Source organism: Vombatus ursinus, unplaced genomic scaffold (genome assembly GCF_900497805.2).
Source record: "Vombatus ursinus unplaced genomic scaffold, bare-nosed wombat genome assembly UNPS02009824.1, whole genome shotgun sequence".
Classification (NCBI taxonomy): Eukaryota; Metazoa; Chordata; class Mammalia; order Diprotodontia; family Vombatidae; genus Vombatus; species Vombatus ursinus.
The window spans coordinates 6,758,700-6,780,582 of record NW_020949602.1 but is presented as its reverse complement, the minus strand read 5'-3'; the positions used below and the strand labels follow the sequence as shown (position 1 = coordinate 6,780,582).

Below are 21,883 nucleotides of genomic sequence, written 5' to 3'. Positions count from 1 at the left end.
AAGAATGTAATTTAGAAATATTTAACAAAATAAATAAAAATACATTAAAACACAGATAAGTAAGTAAGTATGTAGCCCCGGGGATTTTTACATATGGTTTAGAGATCTCATTTCTATTTGAATTTGACTCAATTGGAGTTCCTTTCCAACTTCAAGATTTTGTGATTACATCCTGTATAGTTCAAGAATGCTGGACTTCTATTTAAATTCCAGGTCCTGAATTCATCAGCCAAGTTTACCTGTGAACAAATCATTTCTCTAAGTCTCAGTATTTTCATTTGAAAAATGGGTACAATATTATTGGCTCTACCTGACTCACAGGATTATGGGAAAAGTAGCTTACAAATTGTAAAGCATTTTGTAAAGCAATTTTGAGAACAACAGTTCTCAATTGAGAACAACAGTTATCACATTGTTTGGCACATAGTAGGTGCTATATAAAAATGTTAACTATTATTATTCTCTATTTTGCAACCAGCTTTATTTATGCCAGAAGAAATATCAGCAGCTAATAACATATATGTGTTTCTTGGTAGAGAGAAAATAGAAATGAGAATGATAATAAGGAGAAGAAAGAGAAAGTGAAGGGAAAGGAGGTGGAGGAATGGGGAAGAAGGAGAAAGAGAATGAAAGAGAGAAAGTGAGGCAAGAGGAGAGAGAAAATGAGAAGAAAAAGAGAACAAAGATGAGAAGGAGGACAAAGAAGTCAATGCAAACAAATACAGAAGCAAATTCAATTCAAACTTCTATGGGTCTAGCACACCCAGCACATATCCTGGTGAGATGATAGAAAAATCTGTTGGACTCATAATTACCTTCTAAAAAGCTGACCCCCATGACCATTCTTTTTTTGCATGTGGTACTGAGAGGGTTGGATGCGGGTGTGCATGCACAGGGGGCAGAGCAGTGGCATGATGCAGCAAAGTGTTAGATTTTGGTCAGGGGCCCGGATTCATGAGCCAGTTCTGTCGTTTATTAGTCCTGTGTTTCTGGACCATTCACTCCTGGTCTCTGAGCTTCAGTTTTCTCACCTACAAAACACAGATCCTAACTACTTGCATGGGTTTGGTGAGAAAAGTACTCACAGTAAGCCTCCCAACCCATCAGAAATAGGAGCTCTCACAGGTGGAACCAAGACAGTGGAGAAAAGGCAGGAAGTTGCCTGAGCTCTCCCCACTGTCCATGGATATAACATATCTTTATATATAACATAGATATTTGTTACACACACACGCACACACACATGCACACACACACATATAAGATATATATTTGTTGCTATATCTACCAACAAAATGGATTCTGGAGTGACAGAATCCACAAAGGGAAAGGTTCAAACAACTTTCCAGGCCAAAATAACTTAGAAAGACTGCAGGACAGGCCTGTCTCACTCAAGTAAAATGGGAGCACAGTACAGTGCAGGCAGTGTAAAGCACAAGCCAGTGGGAAGCCCTAGCCCTAGCTCAGATCAGCAACCCAGCTCAGCAGGGTAGTGGCACAACAGACAACCTGTGAGGCCCACAGCCAGGATACAACACGTGAGCTTCCAGCCCCTGAATTCTGGTGTAAGAGACACTAATTGGCCAGGTGATTCCAGTCCAGCAGGGGAGCAGACAGCCTCAGACCCCCTGTGCCACAGGCAAGCCTACACAGCAAGCCAGTGACCAGGCATCTGGCTCTCAGCACAAGAAGGTTGGGGCAGAAGCTTTGGACAGTAGTCCCTGAGCCCCAGGAGTAGAGTTCACCTTAAAATTATTAGAAAATGGGCTGAAGATGAGCAAAAAGACCAACCAAACAACAAGCTTTGACCATAAAAAGCTACCATGTTAGACAGGGAAGATCAAAACACAAACTCAGAAGAGGACAACGATGTCAAAATGCTGACATGCAAAGCCTCAAAGGGAAATATGAATTGGTCTAAAGCCCAAAAAGTCCTCCTGGAAAGACTAAAAAAGTACTTTAAAAAATAAAATAAGAGAGGTAGAAGAAAAATTGGGAAAAGAAATGAGAACTATGCAAGAGAATCATGAAAAAGTCAACAGCATGCAAAAGGAAGCACGATAATTTACTGAAGAAAACATCTCCTTAAAAAGTAGAATCGACCAAGTGGAATAAGAGATACAAAAACTAACTGAAGAAAATAATTCCTTAAAGATTAGACATCAATACAACTCCTTCACCAATTGATAAATGGTCAAAGGATATGAACATACAGTTTTCAGAAGAAGAAATTAAAGCTATCTATAATCATATGAAAGAATGCTGTAAATCAATATTGATTAGAGAAATGCAAATTAAAACAATTCTAAAGTACCACCTCACAGCTATCAGATTGGTTAAGTTGAAAGAAAAGGCAAATGAAGAATGTTGTAGAGGATGGGAGGAAATTTGAACACTAATGCACTGTTGGTGGAGATGTGATCTGATCCAACTATTCTGAAGAATAATTTGGAACTATGCCCAAAGACAATCAAAGAGAAATAGAAAGAATCCACTGATCACAACCTGAAAGAGATCCCAAGAAGAAAACTTATAGGAATGTCATAGTCAAGTTTCAAAATTCCCAGGTTAAAGAGAAAATATTGCAAGCAACAAGGAAAAAAAATAATTGAAATACTACAGAAACACATTCAGGCTTTCCCAAGACCTAGCAAATTCTACACTGAAAAACCATAGGTCTCGGGACATAATATTTCAATGAGCAAAGGAGCTGGATTGCAAAGTTGAATATAAATCTGACTGAAAAAGAAAAATTGGACATTTGATGAACTGAAAGACTTTCAGGTATTTTGTAATAAAATGACCAGAATTCAATGGAAAATTGATATTTAATGATCCAGAAGAAATATAAGGCAATCAGTAAAGAATAATTATAAGGCCCTGGTTAATATCAAAGTGTTTTCCTATGACGCATGAAAATGTTATTAATATTAGTAATTGTTAGTTATTACTATTAGTAATAGTATTCTTAAAACTGTTATCTTTACTGAGGTAGTTTGAAAGAAATGTTGGGGCTGAATTATGTATGATCAAGTGATTATAAAAAACAAAATCGAGTAGGAAAATGGTAAAAGGAGAAAGTATCTCATAAAAATGGGCATGAATGGGGGAAAAAACTAATAGAGGAAGCAGGTTGGGGTGGAAGGTTGTAGTATTGAAACCTTACTCTCATCTGGGTGAAAAAGAAACAATGTATACATCTGAAGAAGTTTAGAAGTCCTCTGAAATTCTACAAAGGTGAGAAAACTGGAAAATAGGATGAGGGAGAGGCTTTTAAAAGGTGTATAGATTAAGATTAGGAGGGTCTGGTGAATAGATAAAGCAGGGACTGTAAAAGGGATGAGGGTGGAATGGGATGGAAAGAGAGGCTCTAAGACACACACCAAGTTGGGTATAGAAATCTATCTTACCCTACAGGGAAGAAGAACGGGAGAGAGACACGAAAAAGCGGTGCTGATAGAAGTGGGTCAGATTAAGGAAGATGTTGGGGAGAAGCAAAACACTGGTGAGGAGGGATAGAATGAAAGGAAAGAGAAAAGAACAAATGAGGAAAATAGGATGGAAGAAAATACACAGTCATCATAATTGAATGTGAATAGAATGAACTCTCCGACAAAAGAGAAGCAGATAGAAAAATGGATTAAAAACCAAAATCCTATAATATGTTATTTAAGAGAAACCTATCTGAAACAACAAAACACACACTAAGTGAATGCAAAAGGCTGAAGCCAAATATATTATGCTTTCCTCTGAATTAAAAAAATTCAGGGGTAGTAATCATGAGCTCAGACAAAGCAAAAGCAAAAAGAGATAAGAGACAAGGAAGGAAACTGCATCTTGCCAAAAGGTACCATAGAAAATGAAGTAATATCAAAACTAAAAATGTATGTTCCAAATGGCATAGCATTCATTTTTTTACCAAGAAAGTTAAATGAGTTACAGGATAAAATAGACAATAAAATTGCAGTAGTGGAGGACCTCTGCTTTCCCCTCACAGGACTAACTATATCTAAACAAGAAAGAATTTATGGAGGTGAAGAGAATTTTAGAAAAGTTAGATATGATAGATCTCTGGAGAAAACTAAATGGGAATAGAAAACAATATATGTTTTTTCTCAGCAGCACATGGCACTTTCACAAAAACTGACCATGTATTAGAGCATAAAAACCTCAGAATCTAGTGCAGAAAGGCAGAAATATTAAATGCATCCTTTTCAGATCATGATGCAATAAAAATTACAATTAAAAAGGGGTTATGGAAAGATAGATTAAAAATTAATTGGAAGCTAAATAATCTAATCCTAACAATCTAACAAATCACAGAAATAATCATTAATTTCAACAAAGAAAATTATGATAATGAGACAACAAATTTATGGGATGCAATCAAAGCAGTACTTAGGGGAAATTTATATCTCTAATTACTTACATCAATAAAAGAGAGGAAGAGAAGATTAAAAAATTGGGTATGCAACTCCAAAAGCTAGACAAAGGTTGAATTAAAAATCCCCAAATAACACTAAATTAGAAATTCTAAAAATCAAAGGAGAGAGTAAAAAAGTTAAAAGTAAGAAACTAACAAATAAAACTGAGAGACGGTTTTATGAAAAAGAAAAAATAGATAAAACATTGGTTTATTTGATTAAAAAAAGAAAAAAGAAAAAAAATTAACCATATAAATGAAAAGAATGAATTTGCCACCAATGATAAGGAGATTAAAGAAATAGGTATTAGTTATTTTGCCAGTTGTATGCCAATAAATCTGACAATTTAAGTGAAATGGATAAATATTTACCAAAATATAAGTGGCCTAGATTAAAAGAAGGTTAAACAAAATTCTTAACCCCACTTTAGAAAAAAAAAAATAGAAATTGAACAATCAATATACTCCCTAAGGGAAAAACAATCCCCAGGTCCAGATGAATTTATAAGTGAAATCTATGAAAGAAGAATTAAAGAACAATGAATTCCAATAACATATTAACTATTTAGGAAAATATGCAAAGGCATCCTGCAAAATTATTTTTATGACACAAATATAGTGCTGATACCTAAACCAAGAGGAGCCAAAAAAGAGAAAGAAAACTATAGGCCAATTTCCCTGATGAATATTGATGCAAACTGATTAGATAAAAAAGCAGCAAGGTTATTACAGCAATAAATCACAAAGTTCATACACTATGATCAGGTAGTATTTACACCAGAAACATAGGGCTTATTCAATGTTAGGAAAACTATCAGCATAATTGACCACATCAATAACAAAGCCAATGGAAATCATATAATTGTCTTAGTTGGTGCAGAAAAAGCTATTGACAAAATCCAACACCTATTTCTGTTAACAATATTAAAAACATAGGAATAAATGGAGCTTTCCTTAAAATGATTAGTAGTATTTATCCAAAACCATCAACAAGCATTATCTATAATGGGGATAGTCATATGAAAAATAATGCTCTAAATTACTGTTGATTAAAGAAAAGCAATGTAAAACAACTCTAAGGTACAACATGGCACCTATCAGAATGGCTAATATGAAAGAAAAGAAAAATGATGAACATTGTAGAGTATGAAGGAAAAATGGGATACTAACACACTGTTGGTGAAGTTGTGAATTGATCCAGCCATTATGGAGAGCAATTTCAAACTATGCCCAAAGGCAATTAATCTATGCATACTCTTTGATCCAACAATACCAATAGCAGTTCTATATTCCAAAGAGATCATAAAAAAGGGAAAAGGATGGACAAGTACAAAAATATTTATAACAGCTTTTTTTTGTAGTGGCAAAGAATTGGAAATTGAGGGGTTGCCCCTCAGTTGGAAAATGGCTAAACAAGTTGTGTATATAAATGTAATGGAATACTATTGTGTTATAAGAAATGATGAGCAGGTGGATTTCAGAGAATCCTGGAAAGACTGACATACACTGATGCAAAGTGAAATGAGCAGAACCATGAGTATGTTGTACACAGTACTAGCAATGCTATGCAATGATCAACTATGATTGGTTTGGTTCTTCTTAGCCAGACATTGATCCAAGACAAGCGCAAAGGACTCATGATGGAAAATACTATTCATAACCGGTGAAATAACTGATGAAATGTTAATGCAGATCAAAGAATACTATTTTCATTTTATTTTTTTATTTCATGATTTTCTTCCTTTTGTTCTGTTTCTCTTTTCACAATGTGAGTACTATGGAAATGTTTTAGAAGAATGCACATATATAACCTATATAAAACTCCTTACCATCTCAGTGAGGGAGGAGGTATGGGAGGAAGGGAAAAAAATTGGAGCTCAAAATTTTATATAAAAAGAATGTTAAACATGGTTTACATCTAATTGGGAAAAATGATATTAAAAAGAAATAGGAGCTCTCATTCTTGGAAAGAGTTATTATATTCCTGGGGGTTAAAAGGAAGTCCAGCATCTGCCACCTCTAACTTTCCAAGGCTCCATGGAGGATGCAGTTGCTCATGTCTATAGAGAGTCATATGTTTTTATTAATTAATTGGTCTTTTCTTTTTAATTTAAGGATAACATCCATTCAAGTTTTAATGAAAAAAATTTAGTCTTCTGCACCCTGGACCTCTTCATAGCTGGCACAGAGACAATTTCAACCACTCTGAGGTGGGCACTGCTGTATATGGCCCTTTATCCAGAGATCCAAGGTACAGTGATGGCATCAGGTTATGCACCCCAATAGAATTCTGCACTATAACTATTTTTGATTGAATAGGTATGTGATAAAAGAACTATGGAGTCTGAATGCAGATCGAATCAAATTATTTGCTCTTTTTTTCTTCTGTTTTGTTTTGTTTCTTCTTTCTTGTGGTTCCTCCTATTGGTTCTAATTCTTCTTTACAACATGACTAATGTGAAAATATATTTCATAGGAATGTACATGTAGAGCCTATATCAGAGTGCATGCCACTTTGGGAAGGAAGGAAAGGAGGGAGGGGAAGAAAATTTAAAACTCAAAAGCTTATGGAAGTGAATGTTGAAAACTAAAAATAAACTAATTAAAAAAGAAAAGTATGTGATAACAAAAGGTAATATTTTAAAATGTATTTGTATCCTATTAAATATGATAAATCTCCATAGATTACAAAATATAAATGTTTAAGTGAAAGATATATTGTTAACTCATTCTACAGAAAGTTATAATAGATTTAGAGTTAGAAGCTATGTTAGAAACCATAAGGTCCGACCCCCTCATTTTACAAGTGTGGAAATCAAGGCTGAGAGAAATTAAGTGATTTCCCCAAGGTCTAACAGGTAGGAAGTTTCTGAAGTGGGATTTAAATGCAGGTCACCCTGACTCCCAGTCTAGGGCTCCAATTCCAGGGATACCTCTCCCTCAAGAGCTTCAGGTTCTGAGAGCCAAAGCTTGATCAAAACTTCTATTTCCTTATCTAGTATACTGTGACATGGCTCATATCTTCCTCAAGCTAAAGATCAGAATAAGGACCCATGGACTGAACATGGATTTGCAGATCCCTAGCAATAAGTACTTGGAGAAATCCACAGCTCTCAGTTTGGAAACCCTTGGACTAACACATTTTTGTTCCCTTTAAGGTAGTACCCAGATTGGAACATCCCTTTTACCTATCTGAGGCAATACCCAAAAGTAGCATTCTTAGCAGCCATTTAGCATCATGGAAATCAGATCAAGTATTTATTATGTGCCTCTACCATAAGCCAAACACTGGGGACACACGTACAAATAATGAAACAATCCCTCCTCTCAAGGATCTGGGGTGACAGACAACTGAATTAAGAGTCAGAACTTCATTTTCTAGCTCATGCTTCCCCTCTAAGCAGTCATGACACTTTGGACAAGGCATTTCAGTGAGTTAATGAGCATTTATTAAACACCTACTATGCACCACACACAGTGCTAAGTAATATGAATATAAAGAAAAGCAAACAAAAAAGAACAAAACACCAACCAGGTCCTGTTCTCAGAGAGTTCACAGTGTAATGGGAGAGGCAACATGCAAATAGCTATGGACAAACAATATATAGACAGAATAAATAGGAGAAAATCAGCAGAAGTAAAATACTACTTTAAGCTTCAGTTTTCCCATGTTTAAAATGGGGGCCAAAAATATCATAAACTTAAGAAAGACATGATGGCAGACTTCAAGTATTTGAAGGGCTCTTGTGTAAAAGAAGGATTAAATTTATTCAATTTTACCTTTGTGGGTAGAAGAGATTTCAATGTACGAAAGTTGCAGGAAACCTAATTTGGGCTTGAGGTAAGAAAGACCTATACAAAGTCCTCCTCTAATGCCTGTCTGTGATGTAGAAGTGACCCTGGGATCTCAATGTCAATGTCAGTGGAGTGGATGGCTCTAGCGGGTTCTACCACACTAGAAAGGTAAATTCCTTGAGGCCACCCTATTTTGCCTCTTTTTGTATCCCCAGGGCTTAGCATAGTGCCTCTCATACAGAAGGCTCTATAGTTCCAACAGTTGAGACATATATGCTGAAGCCCAGTTTAGCTAAGTACCAAGTAGCTCATCCCAGGAGGCTGAACACTGGGTGATGAATTCTAAGGCCATAGCAACTCTTAGCACAAAGAATGACACAAAATGACCCTCAACCCTCTGCAGTCAGCTTCTACTTCTATAACGACCATTGTAGAATGATGAGAAATTGGCTATCACATTGGTTCTTCAAATCACACTGTCAACAAGCATTAACTTAGTTTTAATGATTGTTGTCCTTAGTTTTCAAAGAGGACCAAAATGACATCACTATGTTAGAGAAAGTTACAATGTGTATGTACAATCAGACTATAGCTAATTAGTCCAATATGAGCTCAGAATGCTCTACCACAGGTCAAGCACAAATAGTCCATGTTTCTTAGTTATGAGCTAATAACTTAGATATGAGCTACTCTAATATATATATATTTATATTTATATTACATATAATTACTATATGTTATATTATATTTATTACATATTACCTATATATTAATATATAGGTATAAGCTACTCTAAATGGGTGATCTGGCCATTGCCCACAAATATACTACTTTCTGAATTCATGAATTCTGAAATATCTTTATTTGATCTCAATCTATTAATATTCCACCTATCCCTCTGCCTTCCTTGACTGCCAATCTTTTCATTCCTCAGTTCCCTCCCAGGCCAACACCGTGCACTAGCCACACTTGCCTCTTTTTTCCATCTTGACCCCTTGGTGAACTACTTCAATGGACTCTTGTCCAACGATGGTATCACATCTGTCTTGCCCTATCAAGCTTGATTCAATTCTCCTATCACTGGCCTTCACTCTCACTCATGTGCTGTTAAATGAAGATAAAGAAAATCACAAAACCATTTTGACTGTATCCACTACAAATTGATCTTACATAATTTCATAACGTTTGCTGCAAGGTACTCCTTCTACATTTCCCTAATTAATTGATTTCCTATTCACTGCAGCAGCTCTTCCAAACCTTTTCATCCCTTCTCACAGGAGCATGGCTCACTCACCCCCAACACTTTCAGCTGAGAAACTTACTCCATATTTTTACTGCAAATCATTATATACATATATGTATATAAAATTTTATTTTTTCTCCAATTACATATGAAATCTTTTTTTAACTTTTTAAAGTTTTCCGTTTCAAATTCTATTCCTCCCTCACTCCTCTTCTTCCTCCCTGAGACGGTAGTCAATCAGATATTGGTTTACACATGTGCACTCATGTAAAACATTTCCCTATTAGTCATTTTATATGAGAAGATGAATAAAAATGAAAGAAATAAAGTAAATAATAGCATGCTTCAGTCTGTATTCAGAAAATATCTGGTTTTTTTTTTCTTCTGGAGGCAAAGAGTATGCTTCACTATTATTTTGGGATTGTCCTGGATCATTGTATTGCTAAGAATAGTTAAGTCAGTCATAGTTCTTCATCATATTGCTGTTACCGTGTACAATATTCTCCTGGTTCTGCTCACTTCATTTTGCATCAATTCATTTTATTGCAAATCTTGAGGTCATTGACCATGGGCTCCCTCTTTCTCCCTTCTCATCTCACATTGAAAAAAAGGCCAAGATCTGCCACTGCATCTGGGACTATCCTTAGTCATCCTAATCTATATCTTGCCACTGCATCCAGATGGCTTCAGAGGACATAGTGAGCCTCGTGACCTTGCATAGCCCTCCCTCACTTAAACCCAATTCACTTACAAGTCATGGCATCACTGATGTAATGGTCCTCTTAGAGAATGAAGTACAAGTAACAACATCTCACATCACCCTGATGCCTTCTGCCACTACTGTCTCCTCCATCCCTATCTCTCATGAAGAGGTTACCCTTCATTTTGCCAAGGTCAACTCCTCTAGATGCACAAAAGATCACATTCTATTTCATTTTCTTTAGCATATTGTCATCTCTATCTTTCTCACTCTTTCCTTTATTTCCAATCACTCCTTGTCAACTAGCTGCTGCCTTACTGCCTACAAACATACCCTATCCCAAAAAAATAAAAACTCACTTGATCCATCCCCACGAATTATTCTCAAATAGTGGATCTGCCTTTTGAGCCTAAACTCAATGAGACATCCATCAACAAGAGATGCATCCACTTCCTTTTTGTGCACTAAATAGTATTATTTTCAAATTACATGTAAAGATAGTTTCCAACATTCATTTTTGTAAGATTTTGAATTCCAGATTTGTCTCCCTTCCCCTCCCCAAGACAGCAAGCAATCTGTTATAGGTTATATATGTCCAATTATGTTAAACATATTTCCACACTAGCCATGATGTGAAAGAAGAATCAGAACAAAAAAAGAAGAGAGAAAGAAAAAAAATAAACATAGTATGCTTCAATCTCTATTCAGACTCCACAATTCTTTCTCCTGATGTGGATAGTGTTTTCCATAATGAGTCTTTTGGAATTGTCTTGGATCATTATATTTCTGAGAAGAGCTAAGTCTATCAAAGTTGATCTTTGCACGATGTTGTTACTATGTAATATATTCTCATGGTTGTGCTCACTTCTCTCAGCATCAGTTCATATAAGTCTTTCCAGGTTTATCTCAAATCTCTCTGCTCATCATTTCTTCTATAACAATAGTATTCCATTTCATTCACAATACTGCAACTTGTTCAGCCATTCCCCAATTGATAGGCATCCATACAATCCATACAATTTCAAATTCTTTGTGATCACAAACAGAGGTGCTATATATATATATATATATGTATATATATATATATATGTATGTATGTATTTGCACAATAGTGAGTTCATGTCCCCGATGCTGGAGTCTTTGGGTTTATCAAACAGTAGATTACTATAGTCACTGACTACTATGTCTTGTGTACCTAACTTGTTTCACTGATGAACCACTCTATTTCTTAGTCAGTACCAAGTAGTTATGATGATTGCTGCTTTATAATACAATTTAAGATATGGTATGTCTAGGCCTCCTTCCCTAGCAATCCTTTTCATTAATTCCCTTGATATTATGGAATTTTTATTCTTCCAGATGAATTTTGATATTATTTTTTCTAGCTCTATAAAATATTTTTGTTAGTTTGATCGGTATGGCACTGAATCAGTACATTAATATATTTAGAATTGTAATTTTTATTGTATTAGTTCAGTCAAACCATGAACAACTGATGTTTTTTTCCAGATATTTAGATCTGACTTGATCTGTATGAAAAGTGTTTTGTAAGTGTGTTCACATAGTTACTGAGTTTGTTTTGGTAGTAGACTTCCAAATATTTTACAATGTCTACAGTAACTTTAAATGGAATTTCTCTTTCTATCTCTTGCTGTTGGGCTTTGTTAGTAATATATATACACACATACATATATATATATATACACACATATATATATACACACACACAAACACATTCATACATACATCATACATACATAATACATATATATACATATAGAAATGCTGATGATTTATATGTGTTTATTTTATGTCCTGTAACTTTGCTAAAGTTTTTTTTATTATTTCAAGTATTTTTTACTTGATTCTCTAGGATTCTCTAAGTATATCATCATATCATCTGCAAATAGTGATAACTTAGTTTTTTCTTTTCTTTATATAATTCCTTCAATTTCTTTTTCTTCTCTTATTGCTAAAGCTAACATTTCAAGTGCCATATTGAATAACAGTGGTGATAATGGACATCCTTGTTGCACCCCTGATCTTGGAAATGCTTCTAGCTTGTCCCCATTACATATCATATTTCCTGATGGTTTTAGATAGATGGTACATAATAATTTAAGAAAGACTCCATTTATTCTTCTGTTCTCTACTGTTTTTAATAGGAATGGGTGTTGTATCTTCTCAAAAGCTTTTTCTGCATCTATTGAAATAATCATATAATTTCTGTTAGTTTTGTAGCTGATATAGTCAATTAAGCTGATAGTTTTCCTAATATTGAATGAGTGCTGCATTCCTGATATAAATCCTACCTGGTTGTAGTGTATTATCCTCAAGATAGGTTGCTGTAAAGTCTTTGCTAAAATTTTTGCATCTATATTCATTAAGGAAATTGGTCTATAATTTTATTTCTCTGTTTTGACTGTTCCTGGTTTAGGTATCAGTACTTTATTTGTATAATAAAAAGAATTTTGTAGAACTCTTTCTTTGTTTTTCCCCCCAAATAGTTTATATATTATTAGAATTAATTGTTCTTTAAATATTTGATAGAATTCATTTGTAAATCCATCCGGCCATGGACATTTTCTTTTTCTTAGGGAGTTCATTGATGGCTTGTTCAATTTCTTTTTCTGAAATGGGGTTATTTAAATATTTTATTTACCCTTCCATTTTATTGGCAATTTATATTTTTATAAATATACATCCACGTCAGTAAGACTCTCAAATTTATTGGCATACAGTTGGGCAAAATAGCTCCTAATTATTGCTTTAATTTCTTCTTCGTTGGTGGTGAATTTACCCATTTTGTTTTTGATGCTGGCAATTTAGTTTTCTTCTTTCCTTTTTTTTAAATCAAATTAACAGAAAATTTATCTACTTTTTTTTCATAAAACAAGCTCTTAGATTTATTTATTGGTTCAATAGTTTTCTTAATTTTAATTTTATTAATCTCTCCTTTGGTTTTCAGAATTTCTAATTTGGTATTTAAATGGGGATTTTTAATGTTTTTTTTCCTAGTGTTTTTAGTTGCATGCTCAATTCCTTGATCTCTATTTTATTCATGTAAGCAGTGAGTGATATAAAACTTCCCCTAGTAACTGCTTTTTCTGCTTCCCATAAGTTTTGGTATGTTGTATCGTTATTGCCATTTTCTTAGATGAAGTTATTGATGGTTTTTATGATTTCTTTTTTGACCCATTCATGCCTTAGGATTAGATTATTTCATTTCTCATTAATTTTAGTCTATCTTTCCATGGCAGTTTATTACATGTAATATTTATTACATCATGATTTGTAAAGGATTCATTTAATATTTTGGTCTTTCAGTATTTGATTTTGAATTTTTTATGCACTATTACTGGTCAAATACTGTGTAGGTGCCATGTACCACTGAGAAAAAGGTATATGCCTTTCTACTCCCATTTGATTTTCTCCAGATATCTATCATATGTAACTTTTTTAAAATTCTATTCAATGCTTAACTTCTTTCTTGTTTCTTTTTTGGTTAGATTTATCTTGTTCTGAGAGGAGGAGGTTAAGGTCTTCCAATATTATAGTTTTGCTGTCTATTTCTTCCTGTAACTCAATGAACTTCTCCTCTAAGAATCTGGATGCTATACCACTTGGTGCACATATGTTCAATATTGATATTATGTCACTGTCTATAGTACACTTTAGTAAGATGTAGTTTCCTTCCTTATCTCTTTTAATTAGATCTATTTTTTTTGTTTTTGTTTTGTCTGAGCTGAGGATAGCTACCCCTGCTTTATTTTTTTTTCTTTTAGCTGAAGCAAAATATATTCTGCTCCAGCCTTTTGCATTTACTGTGTGTATCTCTCTACTTCCAATGTGTTTCTTGTAAATAACATATTGTAGGATTCTGTTTTTTTTTTCCCTGAGGCAATGGGGTGAAGTGACTTACCCAGAGTGATACAGCTAGTAAGTGTCAAGTGTCTGAGGCCAGATTTGAACTCAGATCTTCCTGAATCCAGGGCTGGTGCTCTATCTACTGTGTCATCTAATTGTCCCCAGCATTCTGGTTTTTAATCCACTCTGCTATCGGCTTCCATTTTATGGGAGAGCTCATCCCATTCGCATTCACAGTTATGATTACTAACTGTGTATTTTCCTCCATCCTATTTTGCCCCATTATCCTTTCACTTTGTCCCTCCTCACCAATGTTTTCCTTTTCACCATGACCTCCTTCAATCTGCGCTCCCTTCTATCAGCTCCCTCCTTCCATGTTCAAATCTCCACCTTTCCAAGTTATAGACATTTGCACTTTTGCTGGTGTCCAGCCAACCATTCATTCAACCATAGTTGTGGCTATAGTTCTCCCACTTGAACACAGAAAATTAGATTTGAGGGGAAAGGAAGCCCTGAGTTCAAATCCATCTGGATGTATGACACTGAGCAGTCACTTAACTTCTGCTGCCTCAGTTCCATCTATAAAGTGGGGACAATAATAGCACTGTCCTCCTGGCATTGTTGTGAGGATTCAGTGAGATAATATTTATAAAATATTTTGAAAATTTTAAAGCACTCTATAAATGTGAGCTATTGTTTGGCTCTCAGAACACTCTCCTTCTTTCCAGGCAAAATACAAGCTGAGATTGACCGGGTGATTGGCCAATCCAGGCAACCCACCATGACTGATAGAGAGATTCTGCCCTATACTAATGCAGCTATTCATGAAGTTCAGAGAATGGGTGATATTATTCCTTTCAATGTGATCAGGGTGGCCACAGTTGATACCACAGTGGCAGGATACCACGTGCCAAAGGTAAATTTATTTTTCTCCCATGAATCTGAAGGGGCTCCATGGCTTCCATCTTCCCTTGGGGTTGGGGTAGAAGAAGGTAAAATGAAAAATAATATAGATGGCAGAACAAAGGTCTTGGTCTAGGGTGCATGAAGTTGGTCTTCGCCAGTACCCCCGAGTGCCTTAGCACAGGTACAGAAACCGGTACACTCCAGCAGCAAAACTTCCCCATGCTTTAGCATTCTTCCACGTGGACAGGCATCCTACAGCAGCCAAAACTTCCAGTGCTTCAGAACAACCCAGATGAGCAGGCATTTTCCAGGGACCAGACCCCATGCCCCCACCCTGAGAGCTTCATTACTGTTGACCCTTGCTCAGCACCAAATTAACTATCAGACCCCTACAGCCTCCAGCTGCCAACACCTGAGCCCCAGAACATAAAGCCAGTGACCAGGTCCCTCTCCCCAGCACAAGAAGCTTGGGTTAGTGACTCCTGCATTCCAGCAGGAGAGCTCAACTTTAAAAGCCAGAATATAGGAGCCAGGATATAGGCAAATATCATGAGCAAAAAGCAGAAATGGACAATGATCATAGATTCTTTACGTGGGGACAGGAAAGATCAAAATTCAAATTCAGAAGAAGATAGCATTGTCAATATACACACACCTGAAACCTCAAAGGGGAATATGAACTGGCCTTTAGCCCAAAAAGCCTTCTTGGAAGAGCTCAATAAGATTTTAAAAGTCAAATAAGAGAGGTAGAGGAAAAATTGGGAAAAGAAATGAGAGGTATGCAAGAGAGAGTCAATATCTTGGAGAAAGAAAAACAAAAATTGACTGCAGAAAGCAAATCCTTAAAAAATACAATTGGTCAAGTAGGAAAAAAGTACATTGAAGAAAACCACTACTTAAAAAGTAAAATTGCCCAAATGGAAAATGAAGCATAAAAACTCATGAAGAGAAGAATTGCTTAAAAAGTAAAATGGGCCAAATGGAAAATGAGGAACAAAAGGTAATTGAAGAAGACAGTTTGTTAAAAGTTAGAACTGGGCAAGTGGAACCTAATGATTCTATGAGACATCAAGAATCACTCAAAATCAAAAGAATGAAAAAATAGAAGAAAACATAAAATATCCTATTGGGAAAACAACTAACCTAGAAATTAGATCCAGGAGAGATAATTTAAGATTTATTGAATTACCTGGAAGCCATGATAAAAAAAAGAGCCTGGACAGCATCTTTCAAGAAATCATCAAAGAAAACTGCCCTGAGGTCCTAGAACCAGAGAGTAAAATGGTCATCAAAAGAATCCACCTATCACCTCCTGAAAGAGATCCCAAATTGAAAATACCAAGAAATATTGTAGCCAAATTCCAGAATGTTCAAATCAAGGAGAAAATACTGCAAGCATCCAGAAAGAAACAATTTAGATATTGTGGAACCACAGTCAGGATAACACGAGACCTTTCACCTTCTACATTAATGTAGTGGAGGGTTTGGAATATGATGTTCTGTAAGACAAAGGAGCTTGGCTTACAACCAAGGATCAACTACCTAGTGAAATTAAGCACAATCTTTCAATCTTCAAATACAAGACTCAAGAAAAGCATAAAAAAGAAACAAGTGAAGGAAAAAAAAACATATTATTCAACAAGGGAAAACTGTTTACATCCTGATATGAGAAGATGATACTTGTAACTCTTGAGAACTGTATCTTTATTATGACACTTAGAAGGGGTATACATAAACAGAGGGCATGAGTATGAGTTGACTTTGACGTGATTATATAAAATTTAATTAAGTTGTGAAAAGGGGTTGTACTGGGAAAAGAGAAAAGGAGAAGAAGAAAAGGGTAAATTACATCATATGAGGAGACACAAAGACCTATCACAGTATAGGGAAAGAAGGGAGGGAGACAAGTATGGTTTGAACCTTACTCTCATCAGATTTGCCTCAAAGAGGTAACATGGTTCGGTACAGAAATCCAACTTACCCTATAGGGAGTAGGAGGGGAAAAGGGAAAGAAAAAGGAGGGGTGGATCGAAGGGAGGAAAGAAGTACTAAGGGAAAAGGGAAAGAAAAGGAAGAGGACTGATAGAAAGGAGAGTAGATTGAGGGAGTTGGTGGTCAATTGCAAAACTCTACTGAGGACAGAAATGGAAAAAGGAGAGAGAAAAACATAAAAGAGTGGGGGAATAGAATGGAGAGAAAGACACAGATAGTCATCATAATTGCGAATGTGAATGGGATAAACTCTCCCATAAAATGGAAGCAGATAGCAGAATAGATTAAAAACCATAAGCCTACAATATGTTGTTTACAAGAAACACATTTGAAACAGAGGGATACACACAGAGTAAAGGTAAAAGGCTGGAGTAGAATATATTATGTTTCAGGTGAATTAAAAAGCAGGAGTGGCAATCATGATCTCAGACAAAGCAAAAGCAAAAATAGATCTAATTAAGAGATAAGGAAGGAAACTCCATCCTTCAAAAAGGTATCATAGACAATGAAGAAATATCATTACTAAACATATGCACCAAGTGGTATGGCACCCATTTTTTTAGAGGAGAAGTTAAGGTGGTTAGAAAAAGAAATAGACAACAAAACTATACTAGTGTGTGACCTCAACATTCTCCTCTCAGACCTAGATAAATCTAACAAAAAAAAAAGAAGAAAGAAATTAAGGAGGTGAATAGAATTTTAGAAAAGTTAGGTATGATAGATATCTGGAGACAACTGAATGGGAATAGAAAGGAATATTTTCACAGTGGTACATGGCACCTACACAAAAATTGACCATGTATTAGGTCATAAAAACATCACAATCTATTGGAGAAAGGCAAAAATACTAAATTCATCCTTTGCAGATCATGATGCAACAAAAATTACATGTAATAAAGGCCATGAAAAGATAGACTAAAATTAATTGGAAACTAAATAATCTAATCCTAAAAAATGAGTAGGTAAAACAACAAAACATAGAAATAATAACGTCATCCAAAATAATGACTATAATGGGATAACATACCAAAACTTATGGGATGCAGCAAAAGTGATTCTTAGGGGAAGTTTTATGTCACTAAATGGTTACATAAATAAATGGAGAAAGAGGAAATAAATGAATTGGGCATGCAACTGAAAAAGCTACAAAAAGAACAAATTAAAAATCCCCACTTAAATACCAAATTAGATATTCTGAAAATGAAAGGAGAGATTAATAAAATTGAAATAAAGAAAACTATTAAACTAACAAATAAAACTAAAATATGACTGTATAAAAAATAGATTTTTTTGTTAACTTGGTTAACAGAAAGAAAAAAGAAAACCAAATTGCCAGTATCAAAAAATGGAAAGGGTGAATTCACCACCAATGAACAGGGAATTAAAACAATAATTAGGAGCTATTTTGGCCAACTGTATGCCAAAAAATTTGACAGTCTTAGTGAAATGGATGTGTATTTACAAAATTATAAATTTCCCAGATTAACAGAAAAGGAAATAAAATACTTAACCCCATTTCAGAAAAAGAAATTGCACAAGTCATCAATGAACTCTCTAAGAAAAATCTCCAGGGCCAGATGGATTTACAAGTGAATTCTATCAAACATTTAAAGAAGAATTAATTCCAATACTATATAAACTATGTGTAAAAATAGGCAAGGGAGAAGTTCTACCAAATTCTTTTTGTGATGCACATATGGTATTGATACCTAAACCAGGAAGAGTCAAAACAGAGAACGAAAATTATAGACCAACTTCGCTAATGAATATAGATGCAAAATTTTAAATAAATAAAAATACATGAATAAATAAAGTATAGTAAATAAAATATTTTATATTAAGTATGTAATATATAATAAAATAAATATTATAAATATAATATAATGAATAAAATAATAAATAAAAATAAAATTTTAAACAAAATACTAGCAAAGAGAATTCAGCATTTTTTCTTGAGGATAATACACTTTGACCAGGCAGGATTTTTACCAGGAATGCATGGTTCAATATTAGGAAAACTATTAAAATGATTGACCATATCAACAGCAACAACAAAAAAAACTAACAGAAAGCAGATCTTAAATTGCATTATAAAGCAGCAGTCATGAAAACTACTTTGTACTAGCTAAGAAATAATGGCGGATTAGTGTAATAGAGTAGGTACACAAGACACAATAGTCAATGGCTAAAGTAATCTAATGTTTCATAAATCCAAAGATTTCAGCTTCTGTGATAAGAAATTGCTCTTAAAAAAAACTGATGGGAAAATTGGAAACAGTATAGTAGAAAATAAGCATAGACCAACACCTTACACAGTCTACCAAAAAGAAGTTGAAATGGGCACACAATTTAGATATAAAAGCTGATACTTTCAGCAAACTAGGACAGCAAGGAATAGTTTGCCTGTTAGATCTAAAGAGAAGTGATAATTTATGACCAAACAAGAGATGGACAACATGATGACATGCAAAATAAATGATTCTGATTACATTGAAAAGTTTTTGCATAGACAAAGCCAATGCAACCAAGATTAGAAGGGAAGCAGAAAGTTGGGGAACAATTTTTTTTATAGTCAGTCTCTCAGATAAAGATCTCATTTCTAAAATTATATAGAGAACTGAGTCAAATTTATAAGAATACAGGTCATTCCTCAATTGATAAATGGACAAAGGATGTGAACGGGTAGTTTTCACATGAAGAAATTAAAGCTATTTGTAGCTTCTAAATGTTCTAAATCACTATTGATTAGAGTAATGCAAATCAAGACAGTTCTGACATATCACATCACACTTACCAGATTGGCTAACATGACAACAGAGCAAAATGATGAATGGTGAAGAAGATGTGGGAAAATTGGAACACTAATGCATTAATGGAGGAGTTGTGAACTAATACAACCATGCTGGAGGACAATTTGGAAAAGTGCCCAAAAGGCTATCAAACTGTGCATACCTTTTAACCCAGCAATACCACTTCTAGATCTGTATCCCAAAGAGATCATAAAAATGGGAAAAAGATCCACGTGTACAAAAATATTTATAGCAGCTCTTTTTGTAATGGCAAACAATTGGAAATTGAGGGGATGCCCATCAGTTGGGGAATGGCTGAACAAGTTGTGTTATATGAATGCAATGGAATATTATTGTTCCATAAGAAATGATGAGCAGGCAGACTTCAGAAAAGCCTAGAAAGGCTTATGTGAACTGATTCTGAGTGAAGTGAACAGAACCAATAGGACAGTGTACATAGTAACAGCAACATTGTATGGTGACTAACTTCGATAGATTTAGCTCTTCTTAGCAATTCAAGGATCTAAGACGATTCCAAAAGATTCATGATGGAAAATGTTATCCACATCCAGAGAAAGAACTATGGAGTCTGAATGCAGATCGAAGCATACTATTTGCTCTTTTTTTGTTTGTTTGTTTTGTTTTTCTTCTTTCTCATAGTTCCTACCATTGGTTCTAATTCTTCTTTACAGCATGACTGATGTGAAAATATGTTTAATATGAATGTGTATGTAGAGCCTATATCAGATTGCATGCTGTCTTGGGGAGGGAGGAGGTGAGATAGGAGGAGAAAATTTAAAACTCAAAATCTTATGGAAGTGAATGTTGAAAACTAAAAATAAATTAATTAATTAAAAAAATAAATTACTTACCCACTTAAGTTCCCTTTGTGTGACATCCCTATGAGTGACACACCTATGGGCCTCAGTTTATCCATTTGAAAAATAAGAGGGTTTGACTAGATGATCATTAAATGTCCTTCCACCTGTTCTGGACTCTATACTCATATGAGCATAATATGTTTTGCATGGACCTTCCCCCAAAACCAAAATCATGTTTACTCAAAACAAATCATATTTACTCAGATAGCAATGGTTTCTCAGTCACAGTGAGTAAATAGACTCAGATAGATTCTGAGCACAGAATTCTGAAGGAGTTATTTGAATATCCCATACCCCGAATTTCACTCCTGGAACCTGGTCAGGACAGCTCAATCAACACCCTTTCCTCGGGCCCAGGCTCTAATCCAGATTTCACCTTTCAAAGAAGTCACTTTAGTTCCTGGAGCCTAAATGGAAATCATGATTAACAAATAATTTTAACAGCTACTAGTTTCATATAGCTACAATAACTCCAAAGCATTTCCCTCATAGCAACCTCACAATTCCATGCAATAAACATTTCTTAAGTACATACAATGTTCCAGGCACTGTGCTAAGTGCTGCTGAGCTTTAAACTGGTTTTCTGAACTAGGTTTGATTTCTTATTCATTTACTGAGCTTATAACTATGTGTAAGACCCTGTGAGGAACACAGAGCACAAAAATGAGCAAAGAAATACGTGCCATTTGTTTTGCACTTTCAGGTTTACAAAGCACTTTAGAAATATCTCTCTTGAACCTCAACAACCCTGGGAGGGAAGTGCTGTTATCATTCCTATTTTACAGATGAGAAAACTGAGACAGGCAGAGGGAAGTGACTTCCCCAGGGTCACTCAGCTAGTTCATGAGTACCAGGTATAGATGAGGGATGAACCAGGAGAAGGGAGAGCTCATGATAGGAGGAAGCAATCAAGGATAGCTTCACAGAAGAGGAAGTGAGCAAACTGGGATTTGAAGGATGGAGGGATAGGATTTAGAGAGTCCAGAGAGATAATAAGAAAGGGAACACTTTAGGAAGTGGACTAAGTTGGGCTTAAATGTTAAGGAAGAAGATGTTATTTAAGTATGGAGGCAAAGATACACATTGGAATAGTGGGGAGAGTATTTAACTTGGAATCTGGAAGCCCAGGGTTGGAATGCTGAGCTGTGTGACCCTGGACAAGTCACTTAACCCCTTTGTGGAGTTGAATGATGAGGATTGGCTCTAGCTCCCTCCATGGTCAAACACTATGATTTCATCCATTCAAGGAAGCAGAGATTAACTCCCAAGATGTAGTCTGAATTCTAT

The 21,883-nt window shown here is 35.0% G+C and overlaps 1 protein-coding gene across 1 annotated transcript in view; it reads left to right on the top strand.

Annotated features, from left to right (window-relative positions):
* LOC114036352 (cytochrome P450 2J2-like) overlaps nucleotides 1-21,883 on the top strand; it is a 53,789-nt gene that overhangs the window by 25,323 nt on the left and 6,583 nt on the right. The window contains exons 6-7 of the mRNA XM_027852855.1: nucleotides 6,539-6,674; nucleotides 14,757-14,944. Coding sequence (XP_027708656.1) covers nucleotides 6,539-6,674; nucleotides 14,757-14,944 — 324 coding nt within the window. The remainder of the gene's footprint in view (nucleotides 1-6,538; nucleotides 6,675-14,756; nucleotides 14,945-21,883) is intronic.